Source organism: Sturnus vulgaris, chromosome 31 (assembly GCF_052056855.1).
Source record: "Sturnus vulgaris isolate bStuVul1 chromosome 31, bStuVul1.hap1, whole genome shotgun sequence".
NCBI lineage: Eukaryota > Metazoa > Chordata > Aves > Passeriformes > Sturnidae > Sturnus > Sturnus vulgaris.
Genome location: NC_142273.1, coordinates 2,050,131 through 2,071,640, shown reverse-complemented (window position 1 = coordinate 2,071,640; position 21,510 = coordinate 2,050,131). Strand labels below are relative to the sequence as shown.

At 58.2% G+C, this 21,510-nt stretch overlaps 3 protein-coding genes across 9 annotated transcripts; 1 reads left to right on the top strand and 2 right to left on the bottom strand.

Annotated features, from left to right (window-relative positions):
* Positions 1-207: 207 nt before the first annotated feature.
* Positions 208-6,888, bottom strand: LOC106861110 (death-associated protein kinase 2-like). 6 transcript variants are annotated; one of them, XM_088154718.1, is made up of 14 exons: positions 6,647-6,888; positions 6,369-6,527; positions 3,923-3,993; positions 3,288-3,391; positions 2,792-3,013; positions 2,565-2,703; positions 2,280-2,409; positions 2,086-2,134; positions 1,935-1,961; positions 1,670-1,822; positions 1,266-1,311; positions 1,089-1,178; positions 853-936; positions 208-536 (listed from the first exon to the last, which is right to left on the bottom strand). In XM_088154718.1, the coding sequence occupies exons 3-14, from the start codon at positions 3,989-3,991 to the stop codon at positions 456-458; spliced, it is 1,194 nt and encodes a 397-aa protein (XP_088010844.1). In that variant the 5' UTR covers positions 3,992-3,993; positions 6,369-6,527; positions 6,647-6,888; the 3' UTR covers positions 208-455. The 6 variants fall into 6 exon arrangements, with proteins under 6 accessions (XP_088010844.1, XP_088010841.1, XP_088010845.1 ...); XM_088154715.1 differs by having other exon boundaries at positions 208-936; XM_088154719.1 differs by lacking the exon at positions 1,935-1,961 and having other exon boundaries at positions 6,647-6,885.
* On the top strand, positions 6,468-12,804 carry SH2D2A (SH2 domain containing 2A). Of its 2 annotated transcripts, none has more exons than XM_088154714.1 (8): positions 6,468-6,667; positions 8,744-8,895; positions 9,059-9,234; positions 9,364-9,453; positions 9,785-9,956; positions 10,549-10,692; positions 10,809-11,297; positions 11,787-12,804. In XM_088154714.1, exons 1-8 carry the CDS (start codon positions 6,625-6,627, stop codon positions 11,907-11,909), a joined length of 1,389 nt encoding a protein of 462 aa, XP_088010840.1. In that variant the 5' UTR covers positions 6,468-6,624; the 3' UTR covers positions 11,910-12,804. The 2 variants fall into 2 exon arrangements, with proteins under 2 accessions (XP_088010840.1, XP_088010839.1); XM_088154713.1 differs by lacking the exon at positions 6,468-6,667 and adding an exon at positions 6,931-7,553.
* PRCC (proline rich mitotic checkpoint control factor) lies at positions 12,803-21,144 on the bottom strand. Its single transcript, XM_014889374.2, has 7 exons — positions 20,428-21,144; positions 18,361-18,408; positions 17,386-17,967; positions 16,374-16,469; positions 15,154-15,297; positions 14,764-14,829; positions 12,803-14,301 (listed from the first exon to the last, which is right to left on the bottom strand). The coding sequence occupies exons 1-7, from the start codon at positions 20,875-20,877 to the stop codon at positions 14,215-14,217; spliced, it is 1,473 nt and encodes a 490-aa protein (XP_014744860.1). The 5' UTR covers positions 20,878-21,144; the 3' UTR covers positions 12,803-14,214.
* Positions 21,145-21,510: the final 366 nt, after the last annotated feature.

Below are 21,510 nucleotides of genomic sequence, written 5' to 3'. Positions count from 1 at the left end.
CAACCCATGGACACCCCCTGGAGCAGCACGGAAGGGACAACTAAAGAGTCACTCGGCCTCCCAGGGTGAAATCTGGGGTGTCAGGAGCCCCAGATTTGGGGTTCCCACAGATCAGCAGCCCCAGTGAGGGAGGAAGCTGCGGGCACTCAGCACCTGCCTGGCTGTGACGAGCCGTCCTTAAGGGGAAGGAGTAGCAGGAGAAGAGGATAGAGGAGGAGGTGACATTTATTTTTCTCATTAGGACAAAGCAGAGAGGAGGGTCCCAGCCCTGGGGCAGCACGAGCTCCACTGCAGCAAAACCTGGGGGCAGGAGTGGGGTGCTGATGCCCCAGTGACCCTCCAACACCATGGACTGGGAGCTCTGGGGCTGGACAGCGTCCCTGCCCCCTTGGATGGGGCGATGGGGGGACCCCAAAGGCTCCCCTTGCAGGGGTCCTGTCTTTTTTTGGAGGAGCTCAGGAGCAGCTGCTTCTCCGCCGGCGCAGCAGAGCGATGTGGGGGCTCCTCTCCTCCTCCTGGTCGCTCTCACAGCAGCGCTGGGGGCACAGGGGGGCTGCAGGGCAGGGACAGAACTTCCCCCGCAGAGGAAAGGGCCGTGGACACAACCCTCACTGCACAGCACCCTACCCTATTCGATGCCCCTATCTCTGGCCAAGACCCCCACCAAACTTCCCTCATCTCATCCCAGCAATGGGGGGGGGGTCCCACGTTCTGCCCCTCCTGCCCAAAACAGGGCATAGAGGGGGCGTGCAGCATAGAGCGTACTGCCATGGGGAGAAACTGAGACAGACGCCCCCCAAATCCCTTCTCCCCGCTTCCCAGCCCATGCTGGGTGGGATCTGGGGGGCTCACCAGCTCCTCATCCTCCTTGCCGAGGTGGCAGAGCAGCCGCGTGCGGCACAGCCGGTTGCAGGCGGACACGGCGTTGTAGGAAAGCTGGGGGACAAGAAGGGAAAGGGTCTGAGCTGGGGGTCCCTCCCACAGCACTACAGCCAGCTCTGAGATGGAGCCAGCCTTGGCTGGAGCCCAGCCCGAGCTCCCCGGGGGACTCAGGGGTGATGGGACCCCACAGCCAGGCACTCGTTCACCTTCCACTTCCTCAGAGCGTTGAACTTGCGGAAGTTTCTCATGTTGATGGAGGAACGGCTCCGGCTCAGTGCCTGCTTCCTGCTCAGGGGCTGCAGGGACAAGGACATGGCACTGTCACCGTGTCCCCACCCTGCTCCCAGGGGGTCTGGCAGCCACCCCCTGCCAGCCCCTCTCACCTTGATCCAGGGGTGCACCAGGCACTCGGCTGCTGTCATGCGGTGCCTGCGGCACAAAGGGACACGGTGGGGTTGGGGGTCCCGGCCCCACACATCCACCGTGGGGACGGGGAGATGGGGATGGTGGGGACAGAGAAGGGAACCAGATGGAAGTGAGGATGATGGGGATGGAGATGTGGATGAGATGAAGATGGAAATAGAGATGGGATGGAGATAAGGATGGGTTGGAGATGGGGATGGGATGGGGATGGAGACAGGGATGGAGATGGGGATGGGATGGGGATGGAGATGAGGATGGGATGGGGATGGAGATAGGGATGGAGATGGGGATGGGGATGTTGGAGGTGGAGATAACGGAGGTGGAGGTGGGGCACAGATTGGAAGGGATGGGGATGGGGCCTCACTGTGGCTCCTTCACCAGCAGCTGGCGGATGAAGTCCTTGGCCAGCTCGGAGGTCTGGCTGAAGCAGCGCTCCTCGAACTCGTAGGCACCAGCCACGACATTGGAGAGGGTCTCAGCATCCGTCTCACCCTGGAAGGGGGACAGGCCACTGAGCCTGTGGGGACACAACAGAGCTACTGAATGCCAGGAAAACACTGGCTTGGCCACCCACAGTGTCCTTGTGCCTCAGTTTCCCCCAGCTACAGGGAGCATTGCCCCATACTCACAGAATGTAGGTGATGACTCCAATGCTCCTGAAGGGAGGAGATGGGGGTCAGGCACTGCCCTCCCTGGGGCCCCCCCGTGCCCTGTGGCACCCAGGGGTGTCCCTCCCCACCCACCAGCTCAGCCTGCTGCCCCCAGATCTTGACTCCTCACCACATGTCGGTCGCGGGGCTCAGTGGCTCATAATTGATCACTTCAGGAGCTGGGGGCAAACACAGAGCCAGGATGGGACATTAGAGGGGCAGCACCCTCCTGCCACCTCCCTCTCTGCATGCCTGGGGGTGCCATCCCCACCCCTTGCTGTGGCCCCCCAGAGCAGAGCAGTGCAGGGACCCCCAGCCCTGTACCGATGTACTGCGGGGTCCCACAGAGGCTCTTGAAGGTGATGCCATCCTCCAGCTGCTGGGCCAGCCCAAAGTCGATGATCTTGATCCAGGGCTTGGGGACATCCTTCTGCTGCAGCATGATGTTCTCAGGCTGTGGGAACAAGGCCAGGCACAGTGGGGTGATGAAGGGGTGATAGGGGTTACAGCAGCAGCCTGGGAAGCTGAGAAAAATGGGACCAGGGCTCTGGAGGTGCCTGGCAGTCCTTGGATCCTCAGGGAGTGAGGATGGGGGGTCCCCATGGGCACCTTGAGGTCGAAGTGAGCGATGAGGCGAGAATGCAGATATTCCACCCCACTCAGGATCTGCTCCAGGAACTCGATGGCCTCCTCCTCTGACAGCATCTCCTTCTCCGCAATGAAGTCGAAGAGTTCTCCACCACTGATCCTGAACAGGGTGGGGACAGCAGAGCTCGGCCACCTCCAACACGTGGCACAAAAGGGGGGGTTCCCCCCCACCCCAAGACCCCACTCACAGCTCCAGGACGAGCACCACTTCAGCTCTGCTGGTGAAGAGGTCGTGGAGCTGCATGATGTTGGGATGGTCGAGCTGGCGGAGGATGGCGACCTCCCGCTCCACCTGTGCCCGCTCCAGCCCCAGGCGGCTGCCCCAGCACCGCTGGGTCTTCACAAATTTGGCAGCGTAGAAGGTGCCGGTGCTGCGCTCACGGCAGAGCCTCACCACGCCAAAGTGGCCACTGCAGCAAGAGTTGGGATGGGGAGTGGCTGGGCTGACCCCACCCTGGGGAAACCCCAGAAATCCGGGCACTCCTGGGGCTCTGGGATCCCCCACTGAACCTGCCTGGATCCCTGCCTGCCCTGTGTTCACCTGCCTGCAACCTGCTCACCTGTGGGGGGTCCCACTCACCTGCCCAGATCCCACTCACCTGCCCAGATCCTACTCACCTGCCTGGATTCCAGATCCCACTCACCTGCCCAAGATCCCACTCACCTGCCTGGATTCCTGCTCACCTGCCCAGCTTCTCCAGTAGCTCATACACGTCCTCCACATTGCCTGGGCTTGGACTGGCTGCCAGGCCCTCACTCCCCACATCCTCCCTGGGCTCAGCCACATCCTGTAGGGCAGCACCAGGACCTGGCTCAGCCCCTGCTCAGGGCTGTGCCAGACTTGGAAGTGCAGGGACCCCCATCCCCTGGAGCACCAGAACCCCTCAGCACACTTGGGGGTGCAGGGACCCCCATCCCCTGGAGCATCAGGGCCACCCAGCACATTAGAAGGGAATTCCCCAGTGCCCAGTACTGCATCTGAGCTCAGGCCCTGCCCAGTTCCTCCAGTTCACACTAAACTCTTCAGCACATGGAAACTTGGAGAGTTTGACCCCTTGAAAGGACCTGCAGGAGATGCTCAGGGGGCTTGGTAATGGGGAAGGGGCAGGAAGAGGAGTGACAGCAGCCTCCTTCACCTTCACTGTGCTAGGGGTGTAAAAGGCAGAGAAAGCACAACCTTTGGGGTTTGATTTTTTTTTTTTTTAAAGCAGATTAGTAGCAGATGAAACCAGCACTGTGAGCTCAGCCACGAGAACCCTGCCCAGTCACACCCAGCCCCCTGGCAGTGCGCCCCACACACCCCCACAGCCGTGGCTCACCTGGGTGCTGTCAGGGGCACCCCTCAGCCCCCCCTCAGCTGGGACCCCTGCCTGGCTGCCCTCAGACATCCCTGCAAAAACAAACAGCCCAGGGTGAGGGGGTGAGGGGCTGCACTGGGTCTGCCAGCAGGTCCTGGTAGTGGGGGGAGCAGGGGGGGGCTTTTGTGAGAAGCTGCCAGGAGCCTCCCCCATGTCCGAGAGAGCCAATGGCACTGGCTCTGGGATGGACCTGCTGCTGGCCAAGGGCAGCGGTGACAGTGGCAGTGACTTGGGATAACAGAGTTAAAAAGGGAAAAGGTGATTGTGCAGAATCAGTTGTGGTAGGAGAGGAGAGGAGAGGAGAGGAGAGGAGAGGAGAGGAGAGGAGAGGAGAGGAGAGGAGAGGAGAGGAGAGGAGAGGAGAGGAGAGGAGAGGAGAAGAGAAGAGAAGAGAAGAGAAGAGAAGAGAAGAGAAGAGAAGAGAAGAGAAGAGAAGAGAAGAGAAGAGAAGAGAAGAGAAGAGAAGAGAAGAGAAGAGAAGAGAAGAGAAGAGAAGAGAAGAGAAGAGAAGAGAAGAGAAGAGAAGAGAAGAGAAGAGAAGAGAAGAGAGAAGAGAAGAGAAGAGAAAGAAGAGAAGAGGAAGAGAAGAGAAATGTGTGAGAGCAACAGCCCTATAGAGACCAAGGTCAGGGAGGAAGGAGAGGCATGAGGGGCTCTGGGCACCAGAGGGGAGATTCTCTGGCAGCCCACGGGGTCCTTGGGGAGCAGACACCCCCTGCAGCCCTGCAGGAGCCCCCAGGAGAGCAGGGGGTGCCCGAAGGGGCTGTGAGCCCGTGGGAAGCCCCTGCTGGAGCACTTGGGACAGAGCTGCAGCCTGGGGAAAGGACTCCCGCTGGAGAAGTCCCTGGAGAAGGGTCTCCCGTGGAAGGCAGGGACCCCACCTTGGCTGAGCAGCAGCTGAAACAACCTGAAATAACTGCCCGGGGCCCATTGCCATCTCTTGTGCCGCTGGGGGGAGGAGGGAGAGCCTGAAGAGGGAGGGATGGTGAGGAAGATGTTTCTAAGATTTTACTTTTCATTATCCTGCTCTGATTTGATTAGTAATAAATGCAATTAATTTCCCCAAGCAGAGTGTGTTTTGCTCATGACATTAATGGGTGAATGATCCCTTCCTGCCCTTACCCTCACCCAGGAGCCCTTTGTTCTATCCCCGTGCCCTGTCCAGGTGAGGAGGGCAGTGACAGAATGGCACCTGGCAGAGGGGAGAGGGGTTTTGGAGGGGACAGGCACCTGCTTACATCTGGCAGAGTCCTCCAGCTCGTTGCACTGAGGTGAGGACGTGTCTCATACTTGACAACTACAAACCACAAACCTGCCTCTCTCAGCTCACACAGAGCAGGCCAACACCAGGACCCAACCCCCCCCGTGCCTCAGTTTCCCCAGCTGCACAATGGGGTGATGCTCCAGAGCAGGGGCAGTGGGACCAGCAGCCCTGCAGGGATGCAGAGAACTGCAGGGAATTTTGCTCTGAGCCCCAGTGTTGGGGCCACCTCAATGTCCCCAGTTCTGTGTCCCCAGGAGTAGAAGGTGTCCTGGGCTGGGATGGGCTGCGGGGTCTAAGGCCACCAGAAAAGAGATGGGGATGGCAAAACTGGCCCCTCCCCAGGAAAAGCCAGGGGCATTCTGGAGGGATTGGAGCCCCTCAGGGACAGCCCTGAGGACACATCGTGCTGGCTGGACACAGTTCCCAGCCCCACGGGGCCGTGCTGCAGCACTGCCTGCACCAAACAGGGGCTGGGGCCCTTTCCATCCCCCCACCAGGACCCTAAAGGACAATCAGTGGTCCCCAAGCCCAATTCCCCTTCAGTCCCTCCCACTCCCAACCCAGTTGTGCCCCCTTACCCTCCCCGAGCCTTCCTCCACATCCAGCAGTGCTTCTTCCTCACTCCCCAGCTGGCCAGCACAGGGAACAGTCACTGGCCACTCTGACTGTCCCCTGGCCCCCGGGCTGGCACTGCTGGCCCCTGGCACAGCGTGGAGCTGGGTACGTGCACGGGGGCGGCTGCAGCTGAAGCTGGGCCAACATCCCCGGGCATGTGACACGTCCGTGGGGGGACAGTGAGTCTGTTTGTCCCCTGGGGATGGACACAAGCAGCTGATTCCCCCATGCCTTGCCAGACACCCCCTAGCACCTTTTGAAAGGAAGGAAACTGAGGCAAGGGTGACCCCAGGTCCTGGCAGAAACCGCTGGACTCCTGTGCAGAACTGGACCCACAGGGGCTGTGCAGGGCAGTGTCCTGTCCCACCATGTCCTGCATCCCCTCACCAGGAAAACCAGCCCGGCCTCGGCACTGGCTGCCAGAAAATGAGCTCCCAGGTGAGCATCCAACTTCCAAAAAGCCCCCAAAACCCCCCAGCCGAGACAGCCCCTGAGCCTGGCATGTCATGGGGACCTGGGACCCCTCACCTCCAGCTCCAGCGTTCCTCCAGCACCCCTGGCAGTGCCAGGCTCTGCCTCACAGTCGCAGCATTCCCGGGGAGCTGGGGCAGGATCCGGCCACAGCAGCTCAGGACAAGAAAAGCTCTTTGCGTTCCTCCTCCCGCGGGCTCTTGATAACACCCCCAGCTGTGAAGAGGAGACAAAAAAAGCCTTTTGGGAACAGTGGAACCACAGCTGGTGGTTCCAGCCTCAGCTCCTTGAGGAGGGGCTGAGACCCAGCGGGATGAGATGTTCCTCTCACCGACCTTCCCCTTTCCGTGGTGCCGGTGAGGATCGCAAACAGGAAGCCTGGCGGACACGGCGAGGGGAAACGTCTGAGGCTGTGCAGGTTTTGGGGAGGGACGGGTTTCTTTAGGTGGAGGGAGCCGGGGCTGGCACCGCTCCACGTGCCGGGGGCTGCTGGGGGGCACCGGGCACTGTCACCACCCCACAGCATCCAGCCCTGCTGCCGGTGCCGTGGATGAGCCGGACCCCGCCCTAATCCCTGTCCTAATTCCCAATCCATGCAAACCCGGGGTTGGCACCGCTCTCGCCCTGGGTCCAACTGGAGCCTGGCACCACCCGGAGCAAGAGTGGCAGGGGACACTTGGCAGAGCTGCAGCGTTGGCAGCTCGGCTGCTGCTCCCCACAGCAGCGTTTGAGGCGCTCATGGCCCTGGAACAGCCCAGGAATGTGCCTGGCTCTGGCACCCAGAGCCTGAGGAAGGGGAATGGCTCTGGATTTCACCATGCCAGGACTGAATCCTGGCTCAGGGTGTGAGCCTGGGCCCACCGAGCTTTGCTGTCCCCACCGAGCCCTGCTGAGTGCCAGGTCCTGGTATGCAGACAGGAGGGACAAAGACACAAAGACAGGAGGGACAAAGACACCTTTGCAGGCTTGGATGTGCTGGTGCAGGTGGGCAGAGTCCTCTCCTCACCACAGCCCAGCCTGTCCCGAGGTTGCCGGTGTCACCTGGATGTCACCCCACGGCCACCATGCTACCTTCCTGTGACGTCTCCCCATCACATGAAGGTTCTTGCAGCTTTGGTTGCAGCTTCCTGCCTGTGGCACGCAGCAGAGGCAGAGCACAGGCAGGACAGTCGTGCTGCCACACCCTGCGTGTCCCCCTGCCCACGGCCACTGACACCCAGGGCCCTGCGTGGCCGAGCAGAGGTAGGAGCTGGGATCGGGGCTTGGGGCTGGAGCCTGGGGTTGGATTTGCAGCAAGGCCAAGGAGTGACCCCTGAGCAGGGGTCACGGACAGAGCAGCACCAGGAGGTGCAGGGATGTTCCCCCTGCCCAAAGGCAGGACAAAGTGCAAAGGATGAAAGGGGTGAAGAGAGAGGGATTGGGATCCCGTGCTCACACAGCCCTTCCAGCCAGATTTTACCCTCTCCAAAGGGGGAAGTTCATCCCGGAAATGTCTCACAGAGCAACGCTTTCAGCTCGTTTCAAAACTTTCGTTCCCACCTCAGGGGGGCAGGGTTTCAGAGGCACATCCTGCCCCAGGGAGCAAATCCCCCCGAGCTGCCCCACCGAGGCCAAGGTGCTGGGATGGGGGAGTAGGGATGAGCCCACCACCCCTGCCCAGCACCCCACCCAGCTGGGGGATGCACGGTGAGCTCGGGGCTTTGTCCCCAGCAGCCTGGCCATGCCTGGGCAGGACCTGACCCGAATTCTCCTCCCCAGCACTCCCCGAGTTAGGTTACTGCAGTTTGAGGTGTTTTGTTTCTCTTTGTCAACACCTTCCTCACCTTCTCCTGCCTTCCCCTGCCTGCTGGGGTGCAGGGCCAGGCTGGGCAGTGCCGTGGGTTAAAGGTGGAGCTGGGTGCCTTTCCTGGTGGCTGGATCCCCTTGCTCTCAGACAAGCCTCGACCAACTCCTGTGACTCAGCTTTGCCTCCCAGATCCAACCAGCCCCAGCATCTTCCACCCCCTCAAGCATCTGCTGGGGATTAACGTTGTTTTGCTGGGTGTTGGCAGCTCAGGGTCAAGCTCAAGGTCCCTCAGGAGCTGCTCAGCCTCTCCCTCCCCATGGCTGACCTGACACACTGGGGATTTCAGAGGGGCTGGAGGATTCCAATGCTTTCTCCTCAGCTCCCCCCCCACCTACATCACTGTCCCCAGGGCTTTTCTCCTCTGGGGTCCCAAGGTCACTGTCCCTTCTCATCATGCAGGTGCAGGGTGGTCTCCCTGGGGAGGGTCAGGGTGATGAGCCTGAGCTTGGGGAGCACAAGGTGAAGGTGATGCTCACCCAGGTTGTTGGTGGGCCTGTGGGTGATCTCTTGGAGCCCCCAGACTCCCCAGGGGCCCCAAAGGAGGCCTCCCTGCCCTGAGCCTTTTTCTCCTCATTCCCTGGGACAGGGGACCTCATGGATGACGACCGTCCCCTCTTCATCACCTTCAAGCCCCTTGGTGAGGACAACACAGCCAGAGCCAAGCCAGCACTCAACACAACCCCCATCCATCCCCAAGGGGCAGAGCAGCCGCCAGGACACCACAACAGACATGGCAGGGTAGGACACGGGGCCATGGGGGTGAGCCCAGCTCAGCATCCCAGCACTCACACGCTCTCAGGGGCTGTGTCCTCACGGGCTGCACTGGGAGCCTCGTGCAGGGAGCAGAACATCCTTGGTGCATGTCCCACCTGAGCTCCAGGTGCTGTCCCCTTCCCTCCAGGTCCCTCCAGACTCCTGGTCACCTCCCCCAGCCCGGAGCCTGCCTGAGGAGGACCAGTGGCCAGAGCGGGTGGCCCTGCGTGCCCAGACCAGGCTGTGGTTTGAGCAGACACAAGCCCAGAGGTTGGGGCCCAAGGGGGAGCTCCCAGTGTGGTTCCACGGCTTCATCAGCCGGAGGTGAGTGAGGGGGAGGCCGAGGCAGGGAACAGGGTCAGTGTGCCCACCCCTGGGCTCCTAAACAGGGAGCTGGATCCCTGGATCACGTGAAGGGCATGAGGTTGAATGGCTCAGTGTCCCTTCCCACAGGGAGGCAGAGGAGCTGCTGCAGGATCAGCCCCTGGGCTGCTTCCTGGTCCGCTTCAGCGAGAGCACCATCGGCTTTGTCCTCTCCTACAGGTGAGACAGGAGCCAGCCCCTCCCTGTCTGAGGGAGGGCCCAATGAGCTCGATCCCCTCCCAGCCACTACGCCCTGCCCATGCCATGCCACGCCCTGCCATTGATCCTATCCCACTGATCCCATCCCACGCCATCGATCCCATCCCATCCCATCCCATCCCATCCCATCCCATCCCATCCCATCCCATCCCATCCCATCCCATCCCATCCCATCCCATCCCATCCCATCCCATCCCATCCCATCCCATCCCATCCCATCCCATCCCATCCCATCCCATCCCATCCCATCGATCCCATCCCATCGATCCCATCCCCTCTCCTCTCTCTCCAGGGGCAGGGATCGCTGCCGTCACTTTGTCCTGGACCAGCAGCCGGACGGGCGCTATGTGATCCTGGGGGAGCGCAGCGCCCACGCCGAGCTGGCTCAGCTGCTGCAGCACCACAGCACGGCCCCGGTGACTCCGTACCTCGAGTTCCTGACCGTGCCCCTGCCCTGTGAGCGGGTGAGGATCCAGCCCCGACAGCCCCTGCAGCGGGATTGGAACCGCAGCCGATCTGGCTACCAGGAAAAAATCCGAGGGTGGGAAAAATCCAACTTAAAATGGCCAAAAAACCTCAAAAATCACATTAAAAATGGCCGCAAAAGTCCTCAAATCTGCACTAAAACACCCCAAAGCTGCCAAAATTCCAAGGATGTCTGGGAAAAATATATCGGGAAAGAACTCCTAAAAAATCCACATTAAAAAACACCCCCCAAATCCCTCCCAAAAAGTTCTAAAATCAGTCGCTGGACACCCAAAATCTGCACTGAAACACCCCAAACGTGCCAAAATTCTGAGGATTTCTGGGAGAAGCATCGGAAAAATTCCAGGAAAAAAATCAGCCTAAAGAAACAGAAACATCCCCCCAAAAACCGCAGTAAGAAATGCAAAAATGCCCCAAAAATCGCACTATAAAAATGGCCCAAAAAGTCCTCAAATCTGCACTAAAAAACCCAAAAATGTTCCCAAAACTGATTCCAGGGGTTCCGTGGTTGGTCGGGGCTGCGTCTGCCCTGACCGCGCGCCCCTCCCGACATCTCTGCTGTCCCTGCAGAAGGACAAACAGCCAGGACGGACGGATCCCGCAGCCCGCACTGATGTCGCACGGTCCCCGCCGAGCGAAGCACCGGCAAAGCTCCCGGAGCTCAGCCCCGTGTCCCTGGAGCCCCCCCGAGCCCCGGGCGGCTCCGGCAGGGAGGTAACCGGGAAAAGGGAATGGAGCCACTTCCTCGCGGTGTCACCATCAGGCGTGGGGGACTCGGTCACAGCCACGTTCCCAGCCCTCACTTCCATCCTGTCCCGTCTCTCCCGCAGGCTCCGCCGGCGCTCCCGGCCAAGAGCAGCTCCCGGGTTGCGGCTCGGGGGTCGCGCAGCCCCCCCGGCCCCGAGGCTCCTCCCTATGCCCAGGTGCACAAAGAAGCCGCTCGGCCCGAGCCCCCCGAGGCCAAATACCAGCAGCTCATGCCTTTCCACGTCTACGCCGAGCCCCGCGAGGAGATCCCCGCCGAGCCCGAGGAGCGCACCCCGGCAGAACCCATCCCCTTCTACGCCATGGCCCGCGGCTGGAGCCCCCGCGCCGGCCCCGAGGAGAACATCTACTCCGAGGTGGCACTGACCCGGCAGGATGTGCCTGCTCGGCTCCCCGCAGCACCCCAAAACGCCTTCTCCACGCTGTGCCCCAAACCCCGGGCCCACCGCCGGCTCTTCCGCAGCGTTTCCAGCCAGGACTGCAGGAGGAGGCAGCTCTCGGTGGCTCCCAGCACGGACAGGAAGGACAGAGGAGCTCCCAACACAGGCGCAGAGGTGGGTACTCAAGGCAGGTCATTGCTCTGGAGCTCAGTCCCAGCACGAGTGAGGCCTCCCAGAGTCTGAGAGATCAGGATTTGCTCCACACCAGGAGCACAGGGAGAAACATGGAAACCTGGAGTGGTTCAGGATGGAAAGAAGCCCATCCTGTCCCACCCCCTGCCATGGGCAGGGACACCTTCCACGACCCCAGGTTTCTCCAAGCCCTGTCCAACCTGGCCTTGGACACCTGAAGGGATGGGGCATCCACAGCTTCTCTGGGCACCCTGTGCCAGGGCCTTACCATCCTCAGGGTGAAGAATTCCTTCCCAATATCCCATCTAACCCTGCCCTCTGGCAGTGGGAAACCACAGCCCTTGTTCTGTCACTCCAGGTCCTTGCAAAAACTGGGTCCCTGGCCTGAGCAAAGCCAAGGGCTGGGAGGGTGAAAGACCGACTTTGTGTTTTTCCTGGCTCTCAAATCGACTCTCTCTGAAAATTCCCTAGGTCACTCAGAACCCTGCACTGGAGTTGGACGACCCCATGTATGGCGAGAGCACACACAGGGACCAGCAAACCACGGCCATGGCTGAGAACGTGTACGAGCAGCTGCCTGGGGACTGCCCCTGAGCCACCTGCACAGGTGGGCTTAGGACACGCCCTGGCTCCCAGGCAGGAGGAACCTCAGCCTTCATCTCACTGCAGGAAGCCCTGGGAGGAGAGGTCCAAGGCTGCTGTGATGCCAATCTGCTCCACAGGGAGCCCCTGCTCTTCTGCTTCCCAGCCTGATGGACAGCACAGAGGGGAGCACGGTTACCTCAACCATGAACACATTCCAAGAGACTTCTGATAATAAAATGAGGGGGGAAAAGGCTGTTACAGGAAAAACATGGATGAGTTTGGCACAGTTGCTGCATCCAGTTGGATATTAAATAGGACAGAAATTGAAGTGATGCCACAGCCAGGGCTGAACCTCCCCAGCCTGGAGACAAAACTCCAAGCCCTACATGCTTCCTCAGCCACAAAACTTGGGATGACACCACTGTCCCAGAGCTGCCCAGTGGGGCACAAACCTGGCTGGAACTGCCACAGTGGTGCTGGCAGTGTCAGTGATGCTCCCAGCTCAGCAGGAGCAGGGAGCCAGGACAGCCAAAGCCCCGGCTCAGAGGGAAGAGGAAGGCTGGGGCATTGTAGGTGCTTCATCTCTGGGAAAATTCACTTCTGACTTTTCAGAAACCCAAATTTTGTTGCTCTTAGAAGGCTGAAAGTGGAACACGACCCTTGCAACTTCCCTTGGTGCTAAACCTGAGCCATTACACCAATGAGAAATGGAAAGGGGAACCTGGGAGCCCCAGCTCCCACACAGGCTGTGCTCCACACTGCAAACTCCCTGGGCCAAGAGGGTACCTGGATAAGGATCCAAGCCCCTTGTGATGGAAACAGGGCTGGGTGGGTTCACTTAGAAGTGTATTCCTTTACCAAATCTCTTCTGGGAGGATTTCACTGTACATACAAGATATGAATAAATTACTCAACAGTAACTTTATTCTGATCATTCAAATACTCAAAACAGGCTCTGCAAAGTACTAAACATACAGGGAGCTAAACTAAAAATGAGATTAGTTTAAAATGTTCTAAGAAAAGACTTCAGTCATGGGGGTTTGCCTGTTTTTAAGAGGTAACATGGGAGAAAAACCACCTCTTGGGAGTTCTTCTTACCGGAATAACAAATATTGGCCATTTGAGCTGTGGTTACTACAAATAAAACCAGGAGTGGTGGGAATATAAGTTAAATAATCAGGCCAGCTCTCTGCTCCCTTCAGCATCACATGCTTTGGTGAACAACAAAGTGATGCCACAGAGATTTGGATCCATGGATTGGGCCAGCAGAGCTGCACAGGATTTGCAGTCACATCACCTTGACAGAATTCCTTAAATAAAAAAAATGGTTTAATTTGAAGAAGTTAGGGCTGAGCAGTCTCCTCTTCCCAGCCAGGAGGGTAAAGTCAACACTTAATTGAAAGAGAACTGATACAAACAAGCTGGGGGAAAAAAAGTACAGTTGGCAGCTCTCCTGTGTGTCTGCCCAGAGGAAACTGCAGAGCTCAGTCCCAGCCAGCCACACGTGGGACACTGGGATACTCAGACTGATGAGTCTGAGAACAGTCTGGAGCAGGACAGCAGGCCTTGGGTTGGGGGAGAAGGAAAGAGGGGGGGAAAAAGGAAGGACAATATACATGCACACATGGCTCAGGGTATCCTAAAGCCCCGAGTGTGCCAGGCAGGAGACTCTCCCCTCCACGTGTGGTACCTCCCCTGGCACAGGGTCTGACCTGCACGGGGGTGTCCCCTCAGAGCAGCTCAGGCTGTGGAGCCCAGAGCAAAAACACCAACCTAAAAACCAGGATATCAAAATGATCAGCATGAGAGGAGTGCTGGAGCAGCCCAGACACAAGGAAACAGCTGTAAGGACATCTTAAAGGTAAGGACAAAATAAAAATTCCAAAGCCAGGCTTGCTCTTGGAACTCACCGTGTTTTAGAAAGGGAAATGACACTCTCAATGCACAGCAAGTCCAAGAGAGGAGCAAAGTGGGAACTGGGAGTTTATTGAGCCTCTGCTGAAGGGTCTGGTGTCAGGAGGCCCAGCCTGTTCCCTCAGGGCAGGAGCTGGAGCCTCACACCCAGCACATTCCCTGCGGTGCCTTGGGACCGTCCTTGCCTGATCAGAACTTCCACGTTATCGTTTACAAGGAGGGGGGGAAGGATTACAGGTGGAGCTTCAGGACCAGCTTGCAATGACCCTTCCTGCCAGGCCAGGGAGTGCAGTGTCCTCCCTCGCAGCGAGCAGCCCCGTGCTGGGGCCTGGCTGATCTCCTAGAGCCAGGAGACACCGGACACAGCAGGGACAGCAGCCAGCAAAGCAGGACACATGTGTCAGAACCCGTACTTGGCTTGAGTCTGCCGTCTGCTGAGCTTGTTCTCAGACCATGTGTTTTTCAGTTCCAGTTCCCTCTCCTTGGCCTGCAGAGATGGAGAGGATGCTGTTACCCTCAGTGTTTCAGTGACTCAGCAACATTCTGGCCCAGCTCATGTGGATTACAGAGCCCTCCAGCCAGAAGCCTCGTTACAGGAGTTAGCACAATCATCCTGACAGAGGCCTGGATTAATTGGGATGCACAGGCATTTCATTCATGTTGAAAAGCAGCTTCTCGTGGGGACGGGCTCAGCAGCTGCTTGCCAGCCCCGGGGTGGAATCCAGGACAGGATCCCAGGGCCTCGGAACATGCAGGAGGGGCAAAGCTGAAAGCTCGGGGACCCCCTCAGGGCCAGGACTCACCTCTGGCCCCACTGGGTCTCACCAGGACTCAGGGGGTTCTCAGGAACAGCCCCTGCTGCTGGAGGAGCACCTCCACCACCCCAGCCTTGTGCTGCCAAGACCAAACCCTGCAATTCTGCCTAGATTGGCAGAGGGAGGCCACTCACCTGATGGATCAGGTACGTGATCTGGTGCTTTCTCCTTTGTTGTCCTGTGGGCTGATCTCCTTTTTTCTGGAAAGCAGAAAGAGGTGAAGTGTTCAGCCTGGAGAGGTGCTTCCTTGGACAGCAAACCAAGACAAGGGCCTGCACACAGCCATCCCAAGCACCATTTGTTCCCTATTAAACTGCAGATTCCTTGGGCTGAAACACTTCCTGGCTGGCCCTCCCCACCCACACACCATGTTCTGAGGAACTCTACTGGTCTCCCACATGTCATTATTTACCAGCACCCTGTTCCCCACCCTGGTGACTACCAAGAATCCAACACAGCTCCAGCTGGGGCTGACTTGGGCACTGAGCAGAGGCTCCAAGCACAGCCCTCACCCTCCACCCCACCTTGCTGAATGACTTCATGGTCTTCTCCTCTGTCAAGGATTTGGTCAGCCACTGCTGGGCCCCGCTCAGCTGGTCGTCACCTTTGATGTCCACAAAGTTGATCTCTTCCCTCCCACGATTCCGCTTGCCTTGCAGACGCTTGAACTGAAGGAAGAACAGAAGAGCTGGAATTACACCCAACACTGACCTGACACAAGGCACAAGCAACAGTTTCATAGCCAGGGTTTTGATCTTTTGGAGAATTTCAGCTTGCTGTACATCGGAGTATCTAAAACTACTTAGCATGAAGGTTATCATCTTATTTTCCTATGCAGAAAACAGCATTTATTCCTGCTTCCAGGCTTGCTCAGGAGACCCTTGGAGTCCTGAATCACTCATTTTAAGGGCCACAGAAGAACCTCAAGTTTTGCCAACACATTCACCTGGTCTGCACCAGCCACAGTGTGGCCACAGGACAAGGGCAGTGCCCATCCCCTGTGCTGGCACTGCTGAGGCACCTCCAACCCTGGGGTCAGTTTGGAGCTCTCATGACAAGAAAGAGATTGAGGAGCTAGATCATGTCCAGAGAATCAAACAGAGCTGGGGAAAGGGCTGAAGCACCAGGAGAGGCTGAGGGGGCTCAGCCTGGAGAAAAGGAGGCTCAGGGGAGATCTTCTGGGTCTGCACAACTCCTTGACAGGAAGATGCAGGAAGAAGAGGGTTGGGCTCTGCTCCCAGGGAACGGGAACAGGACAAGAGAAAATGGCCTCAAGTTGTGCCGGGGAGGATTAGGTTTGATAAAGGGAAAATTCCTACACCCAGAGGGTTGTCCAGCCCTGACACAGGCTGCACAGGGCTTCACTTTGGGTGAAGTCCCCATCCCCAGTAGGATTTAAAAGCCATGTGGATGTTGCACTTGGGGACACGGTTTAGAGGCAGCCTTGGCAGTGCTGGGGAATGGCTGCACCTGATGGTCTTGGAGGCCTTTTCCAACCTCAACAATTGATTCTATTCTGTACTTATCAGGCCTGCAGACTCAGCAGACTGTGGGAAGGACTCCACACGTGTCCACAACACAGCATGAGGCCCCCCAGAAAAAAAAAACCCAGCCCAAGCCACTGGAAACACAGGCTGTGCTGGGGGACAGGACCGTGGCTGCCAAGCAGGTCCTGTGCTCTGGCAGAGCTCAAAGCCAAATTCCACAGGGGGACAGACAGACAGACAGACAGTGAAGTGCCAACCGCTTCGTCGTCGATGAAGGAGGAGTCAGTGCTCGTGTCCTGCGGCGGGGCCTGGGCTGGTTCCACCTCGGGGTAGTAGCCACTGCTGTAGTAATCCTGGCAGGGAAAGGGAAACCAGTTTGTCCTGAGAGCAATCCTGGAGGGCCATCAAGCCATGGACTGCCCCATGGGCTGATTCCATCACAGGGACAAACCAACAAATGCCCTGAGGGACTTTCCACAAGGGTCCGGAGTGACAGGACAAGGGGAATGGCTTCCCACTGCCAGAGGACAGGGTTAGATGGGATATTGGGAAGGAATTCCTTCCTCTGAGGGCAGTGAGGCCCGGAGAAGCTGTGGCTGCTCCATCACTTCAAGTGCTCAATGCCAGGTTGGACAAGGCCTGGAGTGATCTAGGATAGTGGAAGGTGTCCCTGCCCATGGTAGAGGCTGAGACTGGATGGGTTTTAAGGTTCTTTAAAGCTCCTTCCAACCCAAACCAGTCTAAGATTCTAAGAATTATTAGAAACAACCTGGGCTCAGACACCAGCTTCAGTGAGCCCTGACTCTGCACCCTCACATCCAGGGCATTTTCACAGGATTGCAGCTGTCAAACATCTGTCCAGCAAAGAACATCTGGAGCTCTCACGCTCTAGGAAATCCCTTGTGCCCAGTGCTGTGGCTCCCTGACCTGGATATCTCAGGATTCCCTGACTCGTGTGCCAGGTGTGTCACACAGGCTTGCATGCCCCGCCCCGTGTGCCAGGTGTGTCACACAGGCTTACATTCCCTGCCCTGTGTGCCAGGTGTGTCACACAGGCTTGCATTCCCTGCCCCGTGTGCCAGGTATGTCACACAGGCTTGCATGCCCCACCCCGTGTGCCAGGTGTGTCACACAGGCCTGCATTCCCTGTCCTGTGTCCCAGGCAGCTCACAAAAGCTGGATTCCCAGGAGCAGCCAGTAACTAACTTGAGCCACTCACTCAAGCACCTGTCCAGGGCCCCTCACTTCACCCCTGGCCAGTGAACCCACCTGGTAGTAGCCCCCAGGCTCGCTGTAGGCAGGGGGGAACTGGCTGTAGGGGTGGCTGCCATAGTCCTCGCCGGGTTTGGGTGCCCAGCTGTGCTGAACTCCGCTGGAGCCCACACCCGTCTTGAACTCCAGAGGGGCGTTAGCGGCCGCGTCCTGGAACTGGGGCTCCGGCTCTGTCCCGGGAGGAGGGTCCTCCGACCCCCCCGTGCTGGGGTACAGGTAGGGCTCTGCACCCACGGCACTGGGCTCGCTCCTGTCGGACAAGGAGAAGTAGTTCTCTGGCTGCACCTCCTCGTCGCTGTCCTCCTCCTCCTGGGTGATCTGTTTGGTTACCTGCAGCGCCGCGCTCTTGGCCGCGGCTTTGATGGCCGACGGGGACGGAGTCGTGGGCACGGCCGGCTTGGCCACGGGTTTGGCTTTGGAGGAAGAGCTCGGGGCCTTGGCAGGCTTGGAGTCAGAGGTGTTTTCTCCTCCTGCTTTCCTCGAGAAGGCGTAGGGCAGGAGGAGCCGATTGGTCTCTTTCACTGTCATGTTTTTGGGCTGAGGAAGCAAAGCGGACAAGCCGGAGCCCTCGCTGCGTCCCTGGTGACATCCAGACATCACAGAAAGAAAAGAGTGAGATTATTCACTTTTCCTGTCTTCCTGCCAATTATCCCCCCCAATTCTAACACTTCTTGTGGGTTTCCCATCACTTGGCCACTCTGAATGCACTGCACATAAGGCCAGGGGGATTTTGAAGGGAAATGTGGTACTTGCAAATATCTGCCCAATTCCCAAATTAATGCCTCTTTCACCAACATTTAAATTGGTGAAATTGCCCAAAAAAAGGCCTTGAAAATCCATGGGCTATCAAGAATATCCCTAAAGCCACAAGGTGATCAGAGTGCATGATTTACACAAGTGGAAACCCAAGACTGTCACAGTCAAACACTTTTTCCCGTGACATTTTTTTAATCAAGTGCCCTTATTATTTACCTGAAGAGTATTTTTTTTCTTTGCTGGTTCATCTTCCTCTGAATCTGACTGAGAGAGAAAACCAGAGCTCAGCACAACCTGAGACGACAAACTAAAAAAGTTATGTTAATAAATCCCAGGAAAATAAACCCAAAGGGAGGGAAGAACTGCAGGTGCACAGGAACAGGTCAGGGCTCTCCTCCAGAGGGACAGACAAGAGAGTTACTGGAGGGGGAGCACAAACCACACAAAGGATGTAAAGTTCACTGCAGAGATACAGGGAAATGTTCCCAATAATGCTGAAACTGCTAAATATCCAGTTAAAATTTGAGTGGAAATCTTGGTTGGCACCAGAAAAGACGCTAAGTATAATTTCATGGCTCCTCAGAGAACTTGGAAGAGACAACAGGGATTGAGGGTTTGTGCCAGTTTAACTCCAAATCATAAACCAGGGAAAGACAAGGAATGTGTGTAAATAAAGAGAGCTGGGAGTGATTGTAAACCCACATGTTGGCTTGGGAGAGAGGAGACACTGCAACTGCCCTGGAGCATCGCCAGGGGACGATCTACGGCGACGGGAGGGATTTTAAGGAGAAAGAGGAAACAACTGAGGACACGAGCCACAGGCCAAGGGACCTCCAGGAATCTCAAGTGGGAACTGCTCAGACCAGCTCTAGTTTAAGGTACTTTTTGTCCCTTTAACATTCATTTGCTCAACACTGCAGAATGTGTGGTCAGAGCTCACACAGCAGAGCACAGAGAGGGGTAAAGCAGAAACAAATCCCTGTTCATTCCAGCTGTCTGGAATCACAGCACACTGCTGCAAGGAGGTAAGCAAGGTGGCTGTGAGGGACTGGGATTTCCCTCATCCCCCTGTCCCAAAGGCTGAACCTCCAGAGCTCTGGCTCTGGAATTGGCCAGACTGGGGTGGTTATCAGGAGCAGGGTGGTTCAGGAAGGGATGGGGAACCTGTGTCCTCTCCTCCTCTTCCCGTGGCCCCCCCAGACTCTTCCAGCAAAGCAACAGCACTGACTTCATCTGGGCTCCCCAAAGTGGCTGCCAGGCCACTGTTAAAGGACACTATTTATAAATTCTTCCTCAAGCCACCTGTCTCCATGGAAATGACCCCAAGCTTCCAGTTCAGCTCTTCCTACAGCCACAGGCACTCTGTCACACCAAAAACAGTGACACGACCATCACCTCCACATGACAACAGGCCAGGCTGGGGCAACCTGGTCTACTCTGTCTGTGGGCAGTGTGGAACAGGATGAGTTTTAAAGGTCTCTTCCAATCCAAACCACTCCAGGATTCCAGGTGCCGGTTTAGATGAGATATTAGGAAAAAAGTTCTTCTGTGAGGGTGGTGAGGCCCTTGCACGGGGTGCCCAGAGAAGCTGTGGCTGCATCATCCCTGGAAGTGTCCAAGACCAGGTTGGATGGGGCGTGGAGCACACTGGGGTACTGGAAAGTGTCCGTGCCCATGGCAGGGGAGTGGAACAAGATGGGCTATGAGGTCCTCTCCAACCCAAACCATTCCATGATTCTATGACAGTGCTGTCCCAGAGAAAATGAGCAGTGGGTAGAGGATGAAACCTGATCAGTAGGGATCTCAACTCAAAAAACGGGTGGATAGGGACCTGTCTTTTCCTGCTCTCACTGTCTGGGTTCACAAGCCCTGCAAGGCACAGTAATTACAAAAAACCCCCACAAAATGAGAGAGAAATGGTCACCTAAAAGTTTGGAAAACGCCTGAAGCCTTTAGACAAATAAGCAATAAACTGACTGAAAAATCTATTACCTGCAGAGCAAACAAAAGACTTTTTTGGGCTACAACGCCCTGCAGCTCCACATCATCAACTCATTAACTCCAGGAATAAAGAAGGGTGCAGATAATCTGGGTTTGACTGCATTATGATTATAAATAAGGTTTCTATACCAGTTTAATTCTGCAAAGCGCTTTAGGATTAGGGCAGGCATCCAGGACAAATCTCCCCATGGATGACACAACAATAGATCCCGGTACCTCGGTGTGAGAGAGAGAGAGGAAGAGACCCGCGGGGCTCGAGCAGGGGGTTCGTTCCATACTCACATCCCCCTTGTGCAGCTCGGGCGCTGCGATCCGCACCGGCTCCGTCCTCTTCTTTGGCTTGGGGAGGCCCAAACCCGCCCCGGGGGAGGCAGCGGGGGGCGGGCTGAGGGGGGAGGCGGCGGTGGCCGCATTCCTGGGGGGCGGCAGGAGGAGCCCCCTCGGCCGGGGGGACTCTGCGGCCCCGTCCCCGCCGGCGGCTGGCTCGGGGGGGCTCTCGGCCCCGGCCCGGCCCGGTGGGGCGCTGCCGAAGCCGCTCACAGTGGGCGGGGGGCCCATGAGGAACGACGGGGGCACGGCGGGGGCTCTGGGCGGGGGCAGCGCGGCGAAAAGCCCCCGGGACGAAGGCTGCTCCGCTGCGGCTGGGGGAGAATCGGCGGCTTCCTCCTCCTCGCCCGCAGGCTCCTCCGCATCGCTGTCCTCCTCGCTGCTGGCGTAGGCCACGAGGGACATGGCCCCGGGGAGGGCGGCCCTTCGCGGGCAGCAGCCGCTACGCGAGGCCGGGGATCCACCCTCCGCGCTAGGCCGCACCGCCGCCGCGCCTTCAGCGCCCGCAGCGGGGAGGAAGAGGCGGGCAGGGGCGAGGCTACGCCGCCATGGCGGCCCCTCCCCGAGTAGCGGCGGGGCCGCGGAGCGAGGCAAGGCGACGGCGGCGGCTCCGCGCTCCCGGTAATGGCTGCCGCCAGCGCCCCGCTGCCCGCGCTGCAGCGACGCCGGACTACAACTCCCGGCGCACCCCGCGAGCAGCGCTGTGCCCGCCTCCCGACGTGCTTAGCCGCGAGGCACCACGGGAAATGTAGTCTGTGGTGCCACGCGGTGGAACTCCCGGGTGGGACCGGGACAAGGCCCGGGCACGGGGGGGATGCGGGAAGGTCCCTGGGGACGGAACGGGACGGGTATGGGAACAAGGATGAAGAAGAGGACGAGGAGGCAGGAGGGCGCAACCTATCCCCGCCAGGCCCCTTGATTTATTGCTGGGATTGAGCTGGGACTGTGGCTCCTGGTGTGTGCCCCACGCCTGGTGCAGTGTCACTGTGCGACACGGACTGGGGGCCTCGGGGTTCACCCTGCTCTCCATCCTTTAAT

What these genes read in the sequence shown, in the direction of transcription:
- LOC106861110 (XM_088154715.1), bottom strand. Translation starts at nt 3,991, where the DNA reads ATGTCTGAGGGCAGCCAGGCAGGGGTCCCAGCTGAGGGGGGGCTGAGG. An exon ending in TCGCTCACTTCGACCTCAAG is followed by an intron (nt 2,410 to 2,564) that starts GTGCCCATGGGG and finishes TTGTTCCCACAG; the next exon opens with CCTGAGAACATCATGCTGCA. An exon ending in ACGCTCTGAGGAAGTGGAAG is followed by an intron (nt 937 to 1,088) that starts GTGAACGAGTGC and finishes CTTGTCCCCCAG; the next exon opens with CTTTCCTACAACGCCGTGTC.
- SH2D2A (XM_088154713.1), top strand. Translation starts at nt 7,220, where the DNA reads ATGCAGACAGGAGGGACAAAGACACAAAGACAGGAGGGACAAAGACAC. An exon ending in TGCCCCTGCCCTGTGAGCGG is followed by an intron (nt 9,957 to 10,548) that starts GTGAGGATCCAG and finishes CTGTCCCTGCAG; the next exon opens with AAGGACAAACAGCCAGGACG. An exon ending in CTCCCAACACAGGCGCAGAG is followed by an intron (nt 11,298 to 11,786) that starts GTGGGTACTCAA and finishes AAAATTCCCTAG; the next exon opens with GTCACTCAGAACCCTGCACT.
- PRCC (XM_014889374.2), bottom strand. Translation starts at nt 20,877, where the DNA reads ATGTCCCTCGTGGCCTACGCCAGCAGCGAGGAGGACAGCGATGCGGAG. An exon ending in CCGAGCTGCACAAGGGGGAT is followed by an intron (nt 18,409 to 20,427) that starts GTGAGTATGGAA and finishes TTTCTCTCTCAG; the next exon opens with TCAGATTCAGAGGAAGATGA. An exon ending in AGCCTGGGGGCTACTACCAG is followed by an intron (nt 16,470 to 17,385) that starts GTGGGTTCACTG and finishes TTTCCCTGCCAG; the next exon opens with GATTACTACAGCAGTGGCTA.